Genomic DNA, 17603 nt, shown 5'->3' with positions numbered 1-17603 from the left:
TCCCCTGTACCAGATGATCGACTTTGGGAAGGTGTGGCCATCTTTGCTAGTAACTGAATCAAAATAAAAAGTAAAGTTTCCCACAGACGGCGCCAATGTTGTCACCTCGCGTATCAGGTGGTCCAAGTTACTGCTAGATGGATGAACACGCGATTCTCAACACACAAAGGGTTCTTGATTCAGTGGTCGTACCTGCAAAAAGGCATCCGGATAGGGTGTCCGGACGCACCCTCCGATGGTTTTGTTAGCCATGGTGAGAAAGAGGAATATAAATCAGTTGGCCTTTTACTAGGTATCAAGAGGTTACCAGGAGATCCCCCTCTTCTTCGTGCGAAGGCATATATATACAGCTGCAGGGGTACTGTTCCTCTCATTAATGGTGAGGAGATATTTTATGTTGTGATGATGACAATAGGTGTCAGTAGGAGCATTATCACCCTACGAACGACTGTCAGAAACCATGGTAGGTGATGCGGCTGTCAGAGATCGTGGGAAGGTGATCATGTAGAATGATCGTGGGAAGTGACTTGCTATCACTTCATCTTGTCTTCTCATTCTGCAGGTGACAAGATGTGGGCCATGGCTGCTTGTTGTGATTGCGTGTAAGACTCGCTTTACTTTGATTGACCATCCAAACGATTTATATCCGGATGGCTCATGCTGATTATCCGGATGTGTTGTGGAGACTATCCGGATGTCTACGCTCTGCCAGCGTCGTTTGCTCTTCCTTGGATAGGAGAAGCTGAAACGTCGTTTGCCTTTCCTTGAGGCGGTCCAGATAGGATAACTGTACCATGCATATCCTTAGGGGAATCCGGACGATGATGGTCCGGCTGATAACACGTGCCACGCGTTACCATGAGCTGTGTGCCACGTGTTTCCCAAGGGGAGGTGTCCCTACAATGTTCACAACTGAGGCAGTGAATGTTGGGAGAGAAACAAAAATTAATGCTCGGTCATATCGTCTAGTTGATAATTTTTAATATCAGAGGCAATATTGTTAACAACTGGCCCACCCAACCCATGATGTTGGGTGGGCCATTCAGATGAAACCCAGTATCTGTAGATGAATCGTCAACGTCCATATTCATCGGCCAAGTTTCTTGATTGGATAGTTGTTTGGGTAACTTGCCATTGTTGATTGTGGGGGAAAACCAGACCCTGTTTGTCTTTAAGCGACACAGAACCAAGGTCTTCTGCACAATTTGAAGGACAAAACAACATAAATTCACAGTACATATTCCAGCCATATTAAATCCAATCCATAGAAGAATTCTTACAATAAAACAATCAATTAACACCTCAACAATTTCCCTGGTCATAAAAATGTGCCTTAACCCTTAATTACTAGAGTAAAAAATAGTGAGTAAGAGAGGGATAGCATACATTGGCAGGAGCGGAATCCATACATGCGCTGTACTCGTGGATAACCCAGCCGGTATTGATGTCCGCAACGCCACGGTCACGGTCACCGTGCATTTTGAAAACAAAAGTTTTCTTGGTACCAATCACCTCTTCGGTGGCCTCACCCTTGCTTTCACTATCCGGACCGGTTTTTGCCCAGTAACCAGTAGTTGTTCTCCTCCGTACTCGATTGCGATTTGGGAACATTGGATGAAGAGGACAGAAGAAGAAGTACTCCGGACCATCTGTTTGTATCTCTGAAAGAAGTAAACAAGAACCTGCACAAAGGGAGGGAAAAAGCACACACTTGACAGAATTACATTCATGTTTATTGAAGACAAAAAGACTTAAATCCCAAAACTCAAAAACACCTAGATGATTCAGTTTACCTGATATAAACCAAGGATCCATTTTGTAGGCTTCAATGACAGGGATGATACCTTCGTGGGATTCTGTGCCCAGTATCTTCGACTTCAAATAGTGATAAACCAGTTCTTCATCGGTGGGCCGAAATCCGTAGCCCACTGGTAACAATTCAAAAATCCTGAGTATCTCCTCTTTTGTTGACATACTTGGATGGGAATTAAATAAACAAACGCTACTATTATTACTAGAATGATGATGATGAAGAAGAAAAAGATTCAAAGGCAGAAATGAATGAAGCTATCAATGGAATATTAAGGGGGTATTTGTGAGGGCCGTTTGGCCTCAGAGCAGATAATATCTATAAGGTTGGGTGCGAGTAGTTACATCTTGCACCATAATTGCAATAAGAATCACCAACAATAGCATACCCACAAGTAAATTGAAAAATAACCTGGTGAGCAACTTGGTTCATGGGCTGCAGAAGCTGTCTCTGGGAAATTGAGAGAACCCTTTCCATCGCATATTTTTGCCTCAACTGGGTCCACTTGAGTGGTGTCACTGCTTGATCCACCACCCTTACCATATGCGCCTTTCAATGGGGTCTGTGGGCAGGTTGATAGCCTGTCAATATAACCATTCCTCAGGTTCCCACTGTCAACAGCTGATCTCCTCTGAGGGATTAAACTCTCTTCAGGATATCCATCCGAATCAATAACAATTTCATACCTCTCTGGCAGAGCATACTCCTGAGGGAAGAAGGCAAAAAAAAAAACACATTACTCTCATGTTCACAACTGAGGCAGTGGATGTGGGGAAAAAAAGGCAAGTTAATGCTGTCTCACATCTGGACTCATTTCGTCTAGTTGATTTCCAAGATCAGAAGGAATATTGTTAGCAAAGTGGCTCCGATCAGCACCTGAGGTCATGATGTTGGGTGGGCCACTCAAATGAAGCCCAGTACCTGTAGATGAATGGTCAACGTCCACATTCATCGGCCAATTTTCTTGATTGGATAGCAGTTCGTGTAACATGTCATGAAGGTTGTTTTGTCTAGGAAAATCAGACCCTTTTTTTTTCTTTAAGCGACACAGAACATAGGTCTCCTGCACAATTTGAAGGACAAAACAACATAAATTCACAGTATATATTCTAGCCATAGTAAATCCAATCCATAGAATAATTCTTAAAACTATAAATTAACAACTCAACAATTTCCCTAGTCATGAAAATGTGCCTTGACCCTTGATTACTAGAGTAAAAAGCAATAAGTAAGAGAGGGATAGCGGAGGTAATGGATAGCATACATTGGCAGGGAGGGAGGCCATAAGTGAGCGGTACTCGTGGATAATCCAGCCGGTATTGATGTCCGCATGGCCACGGCCACCGTCCACATGAAAAACCAAAGTTTTCTTGATACCGATCACCTCTTCGGTAGCCCCACGCTTGATTTTACGATCCGGACCGGTGGGTTTCCAGTAGCCACCATTATGTCACAAGCTGATCCAAATGAGCCTCCCCATGGCATTATATAGAGCCAGGAAGCTTATGGAGACTCCTAGAGTGGGAAGAGTGTGGAAGGTTCTAGAGAAGTCTAAAGGAATCCACACAATTCTACATTATGGTGGAAGGCACGAGAGGAGTCCGGGGCTTTCTAGAGAAATCTAGAAGACTCTTGTATATACTTGTATATAGGCTTGTACCTAAAATGATGTAGGACATTCTACATTAGTCTTGAGTTGTAAGGAACCCTCCAAGGTTCTAGAGAGATCCATTGGTGCCTATAAATAGGTGAGGGCCTCATTTGGCCAAGACACCAAGCAAGTGAGCATCCAAACACTTGTAAAAGCTTCCCTGAGTAATAAAGAGCTTTCATTCTTTAAGGAGTTGCCTACTAAGCCTCGTAAGCTTTCGAGTCGCAAGTGTCTTAGCCGAGCAAGCTAAGCATTGGGGATCAAGGCTGACTTAGCAAGATCAAGCGTCTTGACTTGTCTAAGTGTCGCACGAGCTTAGTAAACAACTAAGTCCGTGACAATTAGTTGTCCTTTGTAATTGATTACGATTTGGGTACTTTTTATAAAGATGAGAGAAGAAGAACCAGTCCGGACCATTTGTTTGTACGATTGAAAGAAGAAAACAACAATCTGCACACAAGGAGGAAAAAGGCACACTTAGACAGAATTACATTCATGTTTACTGAAGACAAAAAGACCTAAATCTCAAAACTCAAAAACACCTAGATGATTCAGTTTTACCTGGTATAAACCAAGGATCCAATATGTAGGCATCAACCTCAGGGATGATGTCTTCGTGGAATGCCGTGCCCTGTATCTTTGACTTCAAATACAGATCAACCAGTTCTTCATCGGTGGGACGAAATCCGGATCCCACTGGTGACAAGTCAATAAGCCTGAGTATCCTCTCTAGTGTTGACATATTTAGCTAGAATGATGCTGATGAAGAAGAAGAAAAATTTCCATGGCGGGAATCAAATAAACAGACACCACTCCTAAAATGACGACCCAAATTCCACTCCTATAGATATATATGTACGACCCCTAACTTAGTGATTAATTTTGAAGAGTTGGGTATAAAAAATTGAGACTATAGGTTATGGGTTTTTTTATTAGAGTGTGAAAAGGAATGTCTCCACCAAATACTTTACCCCTTGTGGACCCCTAACTTGGAGCTTAATTTTTAAGGGTTAGGTGAATAAAAAAAAATAAAAAATGGAGACTATAGACTACCAACTGGTCAACGATGGGTTTTTTGGATAAGAGTATGAATAACATATCAATATATACAAAAATAAGGATGAAATTAATTTATAACATAACAAAATATATATATAATGATTTATTTAAAGAAAAAAAAAGATATTTAAAAAAAATTAATTTTAAAGAATTTTATTAAAAAAAAATTAAATTTGTTTATTTTCTTAAAAAAAAGTCAATTTATTTTAACAAATGACTTGATTCAATTTTAATTGCATTCAATTTTCAAAAGAGTTATTCACACGTATTATTTTATTAAATTAATTTTATACAAAATTTCAATTGGACAATAAAAATTATTTTTGCTTGTTTTTACCATAAAGTAATGAATTTTTATAATTTTATTTTTTTAAAAAAAGTATTTCGATTTATTTTCATTTAAGAAAAATGATTTATACAAATTATTAAAAAAACTATTATCAATTTTATGTGAAAATTAAGTTTTAAATAAAAAAAGTTGTTAGTAATTTATTAAAAAAATAAAAAAATAAATAAAATTTGAGAAATTATCTCTTCAAAAATCTATTTTTCCATTCCCTATTATGTACCGTGTTCAATGTTGTAAATAAGAACAAAGATGGATATCCTTCTTTACAATTTTATCCCTCATAATTTTAATTAAGGGGAGCTCCTAGATTTTGTTTTAATTTATCATGTAGTCTAAAACCTCCTTCATGTGTGGTCTCTTTTTGAACTTACATACGAGCTTCTTTATTTATCTCATTTACCCTCTCCCATGTCATTGATCCTACACATTTAAACAACAAAAAGTTAATACACACATAATAACGTATGTAATAAATAATTTTTAATTAAAAGAAAAAATTAATATAAAAGTTTAAAAAAATATTGTTTCTATAAAAGCTTTATTTTAATTTATTTAAAAAGCTATTTCATATTTAATATAATATTTACACTACCAATATTACCTTTAAATGAAGTTTATAGACTCATTTTTTAAGTAATTATTTATTAATTAGAAAAATTAAATAAATTAAGTTTCATCTTCAAACCTTCAACCATTTTCTTTTTTTGATTAACCCTTTATTTTTATACTTAATTATTTTCATAGTGAGTTGAAAAGATAGGAAAAATCATAAATGCATGCTATTAGTAATATATGAAACTTAGAAATTTTATAAAACTAGTTTCAAATCTATCGACATTAGAGTTAAAAAAAACTGATTAATCATTGAAACAAACACAATTTAAACTCAAAGAAAATGGATATTTAGGGCATGTTTAGTAACTATTTTAAAAAATAATTATGAAAAATAGTTTTTTAGAATAATTTTTAAAAATTATTCTCAAATTTTTATAGAATAAAAGTGTGTTTGAAAACTTAAAATGTTTTTAACATGTTTTTAATATTTTAAAAATAATTTTTATATTTAGTGTTTTATTTTTAATTAATCATTTTACATGTTTGTATTATTATTTTTTAAAATAATCTTTAAAAAAATAAGTGAAAATAACATAAAATAATTAAAAAATGTTATCTGGAATTTTTTTTTTGTTTTTAAATATTAAAAAATAAAAAATAAAAAATAATTTTTAATTATCAAATATGTTTTTCTATATTGTTTTATTTGAAGAATAAAAAATAATTCTAAAAAATAGTTTCAAATAGACCCATAGATTTTCAAGACCCACCCATATGGATGGACTTATAAAAAAAATGATGGATTACCAAAATTAGAGAGAAAACAATGACTACTTAAAGTGAAAAGAGGAGCTTGGGGAATGAATATGGGAGAAGCGAGATGTGAGAGATTGAAAGTAGTCTCATTTTGTCAGCTACCAACCAAAGCTTTTGACCCTCCAGCTATCATGCCCGCACACGTCTACTAAAAGTTGAGGCCTAGACGAATCAATGGGATACCAAAGTCAACAAAAATTAAATGACAGGCTTAACCCTTAAGTCACGGATTTTTTTATAAGATTACGAACAATTTTAAAAAATAATTCATAAATTATTATAGTAGGAAAAATAATTCTAAATTTATCATAGTTTTATTCATATAAGAGAAAGAAAATAAATTATAAATGAAAAATCGTCTATCCAAAGATGATTTAAAAAAAAATGATAAAAAAATGAAAAATAAATGAAATGAAAAATCATTTCTTAAAGAGACGATATAAAAATAAAAATAAAATCAAGTAAAAAATTCACACTAAAAAAATAAAAATAAAACCCTAAATAGGAAATCATATCTTAAAGAGACGATTTCCATACAATATATTTATATATATGTAGGTATGTGATAAATTCTCACTTAAAAAAAACAAAATCTTAAAAAATCCACTTCTTTATTTCTTTATTCTATTTATACAATAATACAATTATTATAAATATATATTATAAAATTAATTAATTTTATTTACTAAATTTTATTTATAAATAGTGTATTAAATTTAATATAAGATAAATAATATTTATCTATTATTTTTTATTTCACTTTGGAATTTAAAAAAAAAAACTACTATCAATTTTATATGAAAAGTGAGTTTAAAAAATAAATTTATTATTAATTTATTAAATAATTATTTACAAAATAAATAATTTTGTTTCGTTTAATTTTTAAATTAATTTTATTATATAAATTTTAAGATTAAAAATATTAATCTTTAAGTTAAAATTTCATTGTAAAATGAATAAAATATAAAAAAAAAAATAAGTTAAATAATTTTAATTGTTCTTAATCTTCAACTTTTCTTTAAATTAATTCTGTCAAATGACATTTCTTTCTACCAAGGTTCTATGCTATAATTCCCCTTCATCGAATTGGATTCAGCCATTTGTTCTACATTCTGCTGTTGCAGTTGTTGCTTTTGCTGCCTTTTGTATTGAAAGAGATTCCTGATAAATCAAAAGAACATGCAAAACATGAAAACCCAAATGATTTTTTTTTTTTTTTTGGAAATCGTTTCTTCAAGAGATGATTTTCAATTGCTTAATTTTTATTTTTTATTTTTGGTGGAAATCGTCTCTTCAAGAGACGATTTCCAATTGCTTATTATTATTTATTTATTTTGTGGAAATAGTCTCTTTCTTTTTTCTTTTTTTTTTGTGAAAATCATTTATTCAAGAGACGATTTCCAATCTTAAAAAAATATCATTCCCTCCTACTTGGCAAAAACTATCGTAAATTTGAAATTATTTTTCCCACTACGGTAATTTAAGAATTATTTTTTAAAACTACCGTACTCTTATAAAAAATCCCTTAAGTCACACCCAAAGGCTAAGTGCAGTTCTTTTGTCATTTTTATTGATCAAAACCCAAATTAAGGCCATACCCTAAGTTGCAGCCTCCCTCACAGGCATACAAGTATACAACAACAATAATCACATTTATATTGTAAGTCCATTTCCCAACCACCCATCTCATCTTTATTGCTCCTTTTTATTGAGAGAATATACACATGAAAGTTTTTAGCCTACTAGAGTACATTATCTTTATGGTAAGGGATTCATATCTATAAATGTGTAATATGATATCGGAACCTTGTTTGATGCAGGCTTCTTTCTTATTTCTCCAATTCATTATGATTAAGCAAATTGTTTGTTGAAGAGACAATTGTTTTTTTGGTTTTTTTTTTGTTTTTTAAAATAATAATATAAATTTTAAACTTTAAAGTCTTTCATACCCTTCATAACAATTTTTTTTTAAATAAAAAATTGTTTTTAAAAACTATTACCAAACATACCCTTCATCTCTTTCCTAATCAATTTTGCGTGTGTTTCATCAACGAGCTTTTGAGTTTCTTTACTTCATTGATTTATTATCTCCAATGACATCGATCCCACACACATTTAAAAATGGAAAGTTAATACACAATAAATGAAAAATTAATTAATATAAAAGTAAAAAAAATGCCTATATAAAAGCTTTATTTTGATTTCATATTTAATATAATTTTTATAATACCAATATTTCCTTTTCAAAAATGACGATTTAGGCTTTAGCTTTAATTTTTAAATAAAAAATAAGAAATTATTTCTTACCAACTTTATAGATTGTATTTTTAAGTAATTATTGATCTATTTAAAAAAAGAAAAAGAAATAAACAATAAAATCAATTTATTACATAAATAAGTTCCGTCCCAAACCTTGGCCCAATATCACAATATTTTCATCCACAAAGTAATCCTCACTCCATATAAAGCATTAACCTACATGCCCAACTATGTTAAGTACTATCCTCGTAGAAAGATATCTCCATGCGTGCTGCTAAAAAACACACATGCTTCTATTCCTTGATGCTTCTTCACTGTGTGAATTTTTTGGTCTATGGCTGGCTTGCTGCTGGCTTTAAGAGAAGTCTAAAACCAATGTGGTAATATCACCTCCAGGTAAAGGCTAAGGCTTCTAAAACTTTGCACGGATGTCTTGCACCATAACTGCAATAAGAATCACCAACAATAGTATGCCCACGAGTAAATTGACAAGATAACCTGGTGGGGAACTTGGTTCATGGACTGCAGAAGCAGTGTCTGGGAAATTGAAAGAACCCTTTCCATTGCATATTTTTGCCTCAACTTGGGCCACTTGAGTGTCTGTGTCACTGCTTGATCCACCACCCTTACCATGTGCGCCCTTCAATGGGGTCTGTGGGCAGGTCAATAGCCTGCCAATACGACAATTCCCCAGGTTCCCACTGTCAACAGCTGATCTCCTGTCATAAGGGAATCCGTCCGAATCAATAGCAAGATCATCCTGAGGGAAGAAGGAAGGGGAAAAAAAAACACATGAGTCTCATGTTCACAACTGCGGGAGTTAATGTTGGGAAAAAAAAGACAAATTAATGCTCAGTCTCACCTCTGCATTTATTTCGTCTGGTAGATAATTTCCAAGATCACACAAGCAATATTGATAGCATAGTGGCTCCAATCAGCACCTGAGGTCATGCTGTTGGGTGGGCGATTCAGATGAATCCCAGTACCTGTAGATGAATCGTCAACGTCCATATTCATCCGCGAAGTTTGTTGATTGGATGGCGGATTGGGTAACATGCCATTAAGGTTGGTTTGTGGAGGAAAACCAGACCCTGTTTCTCTCTTTAAGCGACACAGAACATAGGTCTCCTGCACAAGTCGAAGGACAAAACAACATAAATTCGCAGTATATATTTCAGCCATGTCAAATCCTAGTGAAGACCAGCAGCAAATTACTTACCAGCCAACAATCCATAGAAGAATTCTCATAATAAAACAATAAATTAACAGCTCAGACAATTTCCCTGGTTATATATATATTTTTTCTGGTTGACCAAGCAGTGTTGATTAAAACAGAAACTTGTGAGATTCACACAAAAACAATGAGTAAGAGAAGGATAACATACATCGTCGCGAACAAATTTCTTATCTGCGTGGTACTCATGGATAATCCAGCCGGCACTGACGGCCGAAGGACCACGGCCTTCATGGAAAACCAAAGTTTTCTTGGTACCAATATCCTTTCCTGTGGCCCGATGCTTGATTTTACGATCCGGACCGGTGGATTTCCAGAACCCCTTATTTGTTGCCCTTTTGAATTGACTGCCATTTTTCTTATGAAGGGGAGAGAAAAAGAACCACTCTGGATCATCTGTTTGAAACACTGAAAAAACTGCAGAAAGGGAAAGAATCATACCCATGTTTATTAAAGAGTAGAGATTTAATTAATCTCAAAACTCAAAATTCAAAATACCTGGATGATTCAGTTCATCTGGTAATTCCCAAGGCTCCCATTGGCAGACATCAACCTCGCGGATGATGTCTACCTGGAAATCAGTGCCTGGCATCTTCATCTTCAAACGGGAATGCTCGTCCCGTAACTTGGGGATCAAATAGCGAACAACCAACTGTTCATCGGTGGGATGAAATCCGAATCCCATTGGGAACGATTTCAAATACCTGCTTATGATCTCTCCTACAGACATAATTGGGACTCAAACAAACAAACACTACTCCAATTATTGCTAGGATGATGAAGATGAAGAAGAAGATTCAAGGTCGGAACTGAGGGAACCGAGTAAAGCTATTTATAGAATATCCAAAACAACATTAGAATTAGAAAAACATACAGGTGTTTGTTAACCTCCTCTTATGAGATATACACACAGGGTAATCTGAGTGACTTTGGAAGAAGCTTGGAAATGGGCTTAGAAAGTGGATCCTACACTTCTTGACTCCGCGTAGCTTAGGATTAACGCGAGAAATCTTTCCTTTTTTTTTTTTTTCCCCATGTTTCCCATGTTTCCCATCTGAAATTCGCACACTTCATAGCTAAGCTTAATTTTGATGGGGTTGAAATTTCACTCCTTGGGTTTTCTTCCAGTGATGAACGGATATGATGAAATGGTCCTCACGAACTTCCTTCCCAAGTTCGGTCCCGTCCACTTTGTGACCCTACGTCCGTACATACGGGACACTTGGTCGGTCCATCCCATTATGAACACAATGATAGGCGGCATCTTGAGAAACGAAGGATAGAGTGATTGGTATTACACTAAGTAGAGTGTGAAAGAGAAATTAGTACTTCACAGATAGAGTAATGAGTGATAAAATTGTAAGGATTGTGAGCATATCTTAGTGTGGGAAACTCAAGTAGGGGAAATACTTGAGTAATATTTTTGTCCAATTTTTTCATATAGTGAATTTTTTTTCTCAGCTTTACCCTATAGAGGTTTCCTCATTTTGAGGGTTTTACCATGTAAATTAAGTATTTTTTTTTTCTGCACTTTTATTTTATATGAATTGGCAATGCCACCCATTTACTCATTTAAATTTTTTAAGGTTGACATAGTCACTCAACTACTTATTTAAATTTTTAAAGGTTGGCATAACCACATAACTTGCTCATTTAATTTCCCGTGGATTGACATTGCCACCAAAGTGCTAATTGATAATTATTGTGGATTGGCAAAACCACCCAAATATTATTGGTAATATTTAACAGGTCACATGCATTATAGTTTTTAAAATTTTGTTGAATGCCTTCAACTCCAAGGGGTGGTGGCGCAGTTGGCTAGCGCGTAGGTCTCATAGCTATTTGAGTGATCCTGAGGTCGAGAGTTCGAGCCTCTCTCACCCCATTGTTTTATTTTTGCACGATGCTTGTTCCTCTCTGCACTGAACACATTGCATACATCTATAATCAAGACTGCCCCTCTAAACACCCATACAACAAACATATAATTTTCATCCACAAAGTGATCCTCACTCCTTATATTGCATCTACAAATCATGGCCAACTATTAAAGTAGTATCCCTTGAAACTTGAGTCTAAGATATGTCCATACTCTTGAGTCTTCGCCAATGTTACTGCTTGATCCACCACCCTTACTATACACTCCCTTTAATGGGTCTGTGGCGGTATGATAGACTGCCGACAGAACCAGGGTTCAGGTTCCAACCGTCAACAGCTGAGCTCCCCTGACTGGTTAGTCCTTCACAATGGCATTCATCCGGACCAATGATGAGACTACCCGCAAATTCTGTATCAAACCCATCCTGAAACTGCATACTTCCATAGCCATTGTTAATGCCACTGGGAGATGGGAGATCCAAGTCAAGTCCTTGCTCTGTATCGGAGAACAAATCAGAATCCAGTGGAGTAAATGTGATATCATTTAATAAACCTTGTAGCTGAGGATCCTCCTGTGGTAAGAAGCAAGAGAAAAAAGAAAGCATTAGTCCTGGATTTGCTTCACATGTTCAAAAACTGAGGCAGTGAAACACTGGGAGAAAAAAACAATGCTCATTCTCACGTAGAAAGTCATTTCCTCTACTTGGTAATTTCCAATATCAGAAGCAATATTTGCTAGAATGGTGGCTCGGCCCAGCACCTAAGGTCATGTTGTTGGCTAGGCAATTCTGATGAATCCCAGTACCAGTAGATGCATTGTCAAGTTCCATATTCATCAGCCAAGTTTCTTGAACAATTGGCAATTCAGATAACTGCCAATCCTCAACCAACCCTGTTATCATAAACAAAAATTTTGATTCCAGTCCTCAACCACCCCTCTCACTTATGTCTTTATTCCAGTACAATTTCATAAACATCCAATCACAACAAAAATTTGAGACAAGGATCATCAAGAAAACAAAATCAAAACACTCTGTTATTCTGAGAAAATATACATCATGGAGTTTCAGCCACTAGGGACAAGACAATCATACAGAAGGACACCAAATGATGAAGTAAAATAAATCCAAAAGCTCCCTAAATTTAAGTCATTAGGGACAATACTACAAAGAAGGATAGTCACCTGCTTTGTTCCTCTTTCCATTGAACACATTACATACTTATATATCTAGTACAACAAACATATATGTTTTCATCCACAAAGTGATCCTCACTCCACATACTGCATCTACAAGCTATGGCCAAGTATTTAAGTAGTATCCTTGCAACCTTGAGTTCAAGATATCTCGATATTCCAGAACCCACTTGCTTCTCTTGAGTCTTCACCAATGTTACATCTACTATCCAGACTGCTTGTAACACCCAAATATCCTTAAAGACAACACACATTTTTATACATCCATAAAAAACTAATCCTCACTCCATATAAAGCATTTACCAACAAGGCCAATATGTAAGATATCTCCATGCAGCTAAAAAAACACACATGCTTCTCTTTCTTGATGCTTCTTCACTGTATGAATCTCCATGCTGCTAAAACAACACACATGCTTCTCTTTCTTGATGCTTCTTCACTGTATGAATCTCCATGCTGCTAAAAAAACACACATGCTTCTCTTTCTTGATGCTTCTTCACTGTATGAATTTTTTTGGTTATGAATGGCTGGTCGGTACCTTCAAGAGAGATCTAAAACTAAGTTCACGTGAACAAACATTTTTTTATTTTATATTTTTAAAAATAAATACTCATACAAAAAGTAGATATGTATTTTGTATATTTTGGAGACACTTTTTAAAATTTTTCAAATTTGAGGAAGTAAAAAATTTTGAAGTGTTTTTAAGAACACAAGAAAAGTTTCTACTTTTTAAAAATAAAAACTAAAAAACTAAAAAGTGTAGTCTAGGGGTTGGATTAATTTTGAAATGTGATAATATCACCTCAGAGCAAAGGCATTTAAACCTTTGCATTGATGTCTATCACCATGACTGCAATAAGAACCACAAACAATAGTATGCCCAAAAGTAAATTGACAAGATAACCTGGTGAGGAACTTGGCTCATGGCTTGCAGAAGCTGTCTCTGGGGAACTGAAGGAACCCTTTTTATTCATTCCGACTGGCTCATTCCATATTGAACTCCGCTTTCGATTTGCTTTTTCAGTAACTTTGGAGTCTCTGTTGAACTCTCTGATGGGGTTTTTGTTCTGGAGCAGATCAATAACAGAACCATATTCTGCCCTGTCTTTGGCCTGCAAACAGGAACCTTGGAGCACTGCAGTGTCAGTGTTACTGCTTGATCCACCGTCCTTACCATACACTCCCTTCTGTGGGCTCTGTGGGCCGGCTGATAGCCTGCCAGCAGAACCATTGTTCAGGTTCCGACCATCAACAGCTGGGCTCCCCTGACCTGTTAATCCTTCACAATGGTATTCATCCGGATCAACCACGAATTCTGCTGTATCAAACCCATCCTGAAACTGCATACTTCCATAGATATTGTTAAAGCCACTGGGAGATGGGAGATCCCAGTCAAGTCCTTGCTCTGTGTCAGAGAACCAATCAGAACTCGGTGGAGTAGATGTGAAATCATTTAATAAACCTTGTAGCTGAGAATCCTCCTGGGTAAGAAGCAAGGAAAAAAACATTAGTCATGGATTCGCTTCACATGTTAAAAAACTGAGGCAGTTAACCCTGACAGAACAAAAAAAAAAAGAAGAAGCTCATTCTCACATCTAAAGTCATTTCCTCTACTTGGGAATTTCCAACATTGCTAGAATGGTGGCTCGGCCCAGCACCTAAGGTCTTGTTGTTGGCTAGGCCACTCAGATGATTCCCAGTACCTGCAGATGAATTGTCAGGTTCCATAGTCATCAGCAAGTTTCTTGAATGATTGGCAGTTCAGATAACACACCATTAAAGTTAATTTCTGGAGAGAACCCACCTGCAACAGCTTCATCAGGGGTTGGAATATCAGAACCTGTATTCTCATCTGTTTTTCTCTTTAAGCGACACAGAACATAGGCCCTCTGTACAATTTGAAAGACAGAACAACATAAATTCACAGTATATATTCCTGCCATATCAAATCCTTTTGAAGACCAGTAGAAAATTACTTACCGGTCAACTTAATTAAATCCAATCCAGTAGAAAATTACTTACCAGTCAACTTGGTTAAATCTAATCCATATAATTCTTACAACGAAATAATTGACTCCCAATCATGTAGATATTAGATGTTTTAGGCTCAAAGGACCTCATGCACAATCCTCACTGTTCCATATAAGATATTACAACACACAATGAGGATTGTGCAGACACAATTCCTTGTGAGACTAAATAAACAAAGGTCAATATCAATGTCAAACTTAATTGTGATACTATTTGTGTATATATTGTTCACTATGAGCTCATAGGGCTCTTATGGGCTTAAATTACATCTATAAGGTTATAAGATGAATCATATATATAAGGTTAAGAGGATATTATCCGCTTTGAGCTCATAGAGCTCTTGTGGGTTTAAAACTCATCTATAATAATAAGAAGAGTTATATACATATAATTTTTTTCTTATTCAATATGGAATATCACAATTACCATTCATGTAAACACAATTTTTTCCTTATCTAATGTGCAATATCATCTTGAATTTTTTAAAAAAAGATTTTACATGGAGGGATTTAAAACTTTTCTCATCAATAGGTAAAGAATCCAGCCCATTATTACCATCAAACTACACATCTTTTTTTTTCTTTGAAATTAATAGTTAGATTTGTTCCTTTCACTCATGCCATTAGTTAGCTTCGTTACTATTCCTAATCATGTAGATATTCTTTGCACTTGTTTAAAGGGTTTTGACATTTTTAAGACACGTGTATAAAGTTGAGAGGAATCTATATATGGAAAAAAAATTTCTTCTATCCGACCTAAAATATGGCACTTGATCCCATATTAATTAGTACCATTCAAAGAGGGACTCAAACAAACATGTGTCAGTAATTTACTTTCCTTTCTGTGTCAACCAAGTAGCGTTGATAAGAAAAAAGAGTGTGAGGGATAATGGAGGTGATGTAGCATACTTTGGCAGGAAGGCCCGCAATATCTGCACGATACTCGTGGATAACCCAGTTGGTCCTGGTGGCAGCATGACAACGGCCTATATAGAAAACCAAAGTTTTCTTGGCACCGATCACCTCTTTGTTGGTCCCAGACAAGATGTCACGATCCTTACCGGTGGGTTTCCAGTAGCCAGCCTTTGTTTTCCTGTTGGAACGACTGCCTTTTGAATACTTGTAATCAAGAAGACTGAAGAAGAACCACTCTGGATCATCTGTTTTTATCACTGAAGAACCTACACACAAAAAAAAAAAAAAAAAAAGAAAGCAGAATCACATGCATGTTCATTAAACTCAAAACACCTGGATGACTCAGTTTACCTGGTAATTCCCACGGCTCCCATTTGCAGATATCAACCTCAGGGATGATTTCTACTTGGGAATCCATGCCCAGTATCTTCGGCTTCAAATGGTGATCAACCAGTTCTTCATCGGTGGGATGAAATCTGAATCCCGCTGGTAAAGTTTCCAAAATCGCACCTATGGTCTCTCCTACTGACATAATTGGGAATCAAATAAACAAACACTACTATTATTACTAGGATGATGAAGAAGAAGAAACTCAATGGTGGAACTGAACAATCCCTCTCCCATATGTGGGTCTGTATACATATAGAGAAAGAGAGTCGTCGAACTAGTCACTTTGGAAAAAGCTTGGAAATGGGCATAGCAAGTGGATCCCACTTCTTGACTCCGCGTAGCTTAAGAAGACCGCGCAAGGAACCTTTCTTTTTCCTCTATTTTCTATCCGAAATTCACAATGCCACTTTAAGTGTACTGTATAACAGACTTACTTCCTACCCAAGTTTGATTTCGATGGTGTATCGTGCGGTTGAGATTTCACTGCTTTCGCTTTCTTCTAGTAAGATCGAATGGATGTTCGATCAAATGGAGCTCCACAAACTTCCTCCCCAAGTTCGGTCGCGTCCGTACACACATCCTTTCTTTTCTGGGTTTCTTTTTGTTTTCTTTCGGTCTTATTGTGCTAATTGGGTGTTATGTGTCCCCCAGGGCGAAGCTGCTTATTTCATGCAGAAAAGTACTCTTCTTCAATGGATTCTCCCTAAGATTTTTTTTTTTTTTTTTTTTTTTTTGAGACAATTATACTTTTAAGGGTAGATAAAATATATAAAAGATGTAAAATTGAGATGGAAAATTAACAAACATTTATAATTGGGTTACATAATATGATTTTCTTATAATGTCAAAAATACCAGAAGATATAGAAACGGTATAAAATAAATTTATATTATATGACTATGTTGATGTACTCTACTTGTTTTTCTTTTTAGACTTTTAATTGTATGAATGATTTTTTTTTTAAATGATTGAAATAAATAAATTAAACTCACATGCAAAGTAAAATCTTGATTTAAAAAGTTTATTTTAATATATAACTTTACATTATTTAAATATTAAAATTATTTTTTAAATGATTTTAATATGAACTTTTATTTTATATAATAACAATATGTATCGTATTAAAATTCTAAAATATATATAAAAAATATCTTTAAAAGAACAATTATGGTTCTCTTTCAAACATATGAAAATTACATTTTAAAAATATTATTATCAATATTAAATTTTAATAAAAGTTTTACTAATTACTTTCAACAACTTTATTAAAATGTTATATTATTAATAATATAATAACAAATAAAATTAAAAATAAATTTAAATTATAGAAAATACTTGTTTTTATTTAAAATTTTACTCATTCAATTATAAAATATAAAAATTAAATTAAATTATAAAATTAAAAATTAAAAATATATATATAATTAAAAGTCTACTAATATGCTTTTTTTTTTTTTATAA

The 17603-nt window shown here is 34.7% G+C and overlaps 2 protein-coding genes and 1 non-coding gene across 3 annotated transcripts; 1 reads left to right on the top strand and 2 right to left on the bottom strand.

The window, feature by feature from the left end:
- Nucleotides 1-1508: 1508 nt before the first annotated feature.
- LOC104881858 (protein NTM1-like 9) lies at nucleotides 1509-16374 on the bottom strand. Its single transcript, XM_019225562.2, has 8 exons — nucleotides 16104-16374; nucleotides 15747-16018; nucleotides 14582-14696; nucleotides 14401-14510; nucleotides 13712-14288; nucleotides 1794-1928; nucleotides 1599-1682; nucleotides 1509-1540 (listed from the first exon to the last, which is right to left on the bottom strand). The coding sequence occupies exons 1-8, from the start codon at nucleotides 16282-16284 to the stop codon at nucleotides 1509-1511; spliced, it is 1506 nt and encodes a 501-aa protein (XP_019081107.1). The 5' UTR covers nucleotides 16285-16374.
- Nucleotides 8607-10995, bottom strand: LOC100262563 (NAC domain-containing protein 91). Its single transcript, XM_002268942.4, has 4 exons — nucleotides 10232-10995; nucleotides 9885-10150; nucleotides 9362-9627; nucleotides 8607-9259 (listed from the first exon to the last, which is right to left on the bottom strand). Exons 1-3 carry the CDS (start codon nucleotides 10461-10463, stop codon nucleotides 9370-9372), a joined length of 756 nt encoding a protein of 251 aa, XP_002268978.2. The 5' UTR covers nucleotides 10464-10995; the 3' UTR covers nucleotides 8607-9259; nucleotides 9362-9369.
- TRNAM-CAU (transfer RNA methionine (anticodon CAU)) lies at nucleotides 11533-11618 on the top strand. Its single transcript is given in 2 exon segments — nucleotides 11533-11570; nucleotides 11583-11618. It is a non-coding gene; the product is annotated as a tRNA-Met (tRNA).
- Nucleotides 16375-17603: the final 1229 nt, after the last annotated feature.

The sequence above is a fragment of the Vitis vinifera genome, chromosome 15 (assembly GCF_030704535.1).
Source record: "Vitis vinifera cultivar Pinot Noir 40024 chromosome 15, ASM3070453v1".
NCBI classification, from domain to species: domain Eukaryota; kingdom Viridiplantae; phylum Streptophyta; class Magnoliopsida; order Vitales; family Vitaceae; genus Vitis; species Vitis vinifera.
This window is presented reverse-complemented; position numbering and strand designations above follow the sequence as displayed.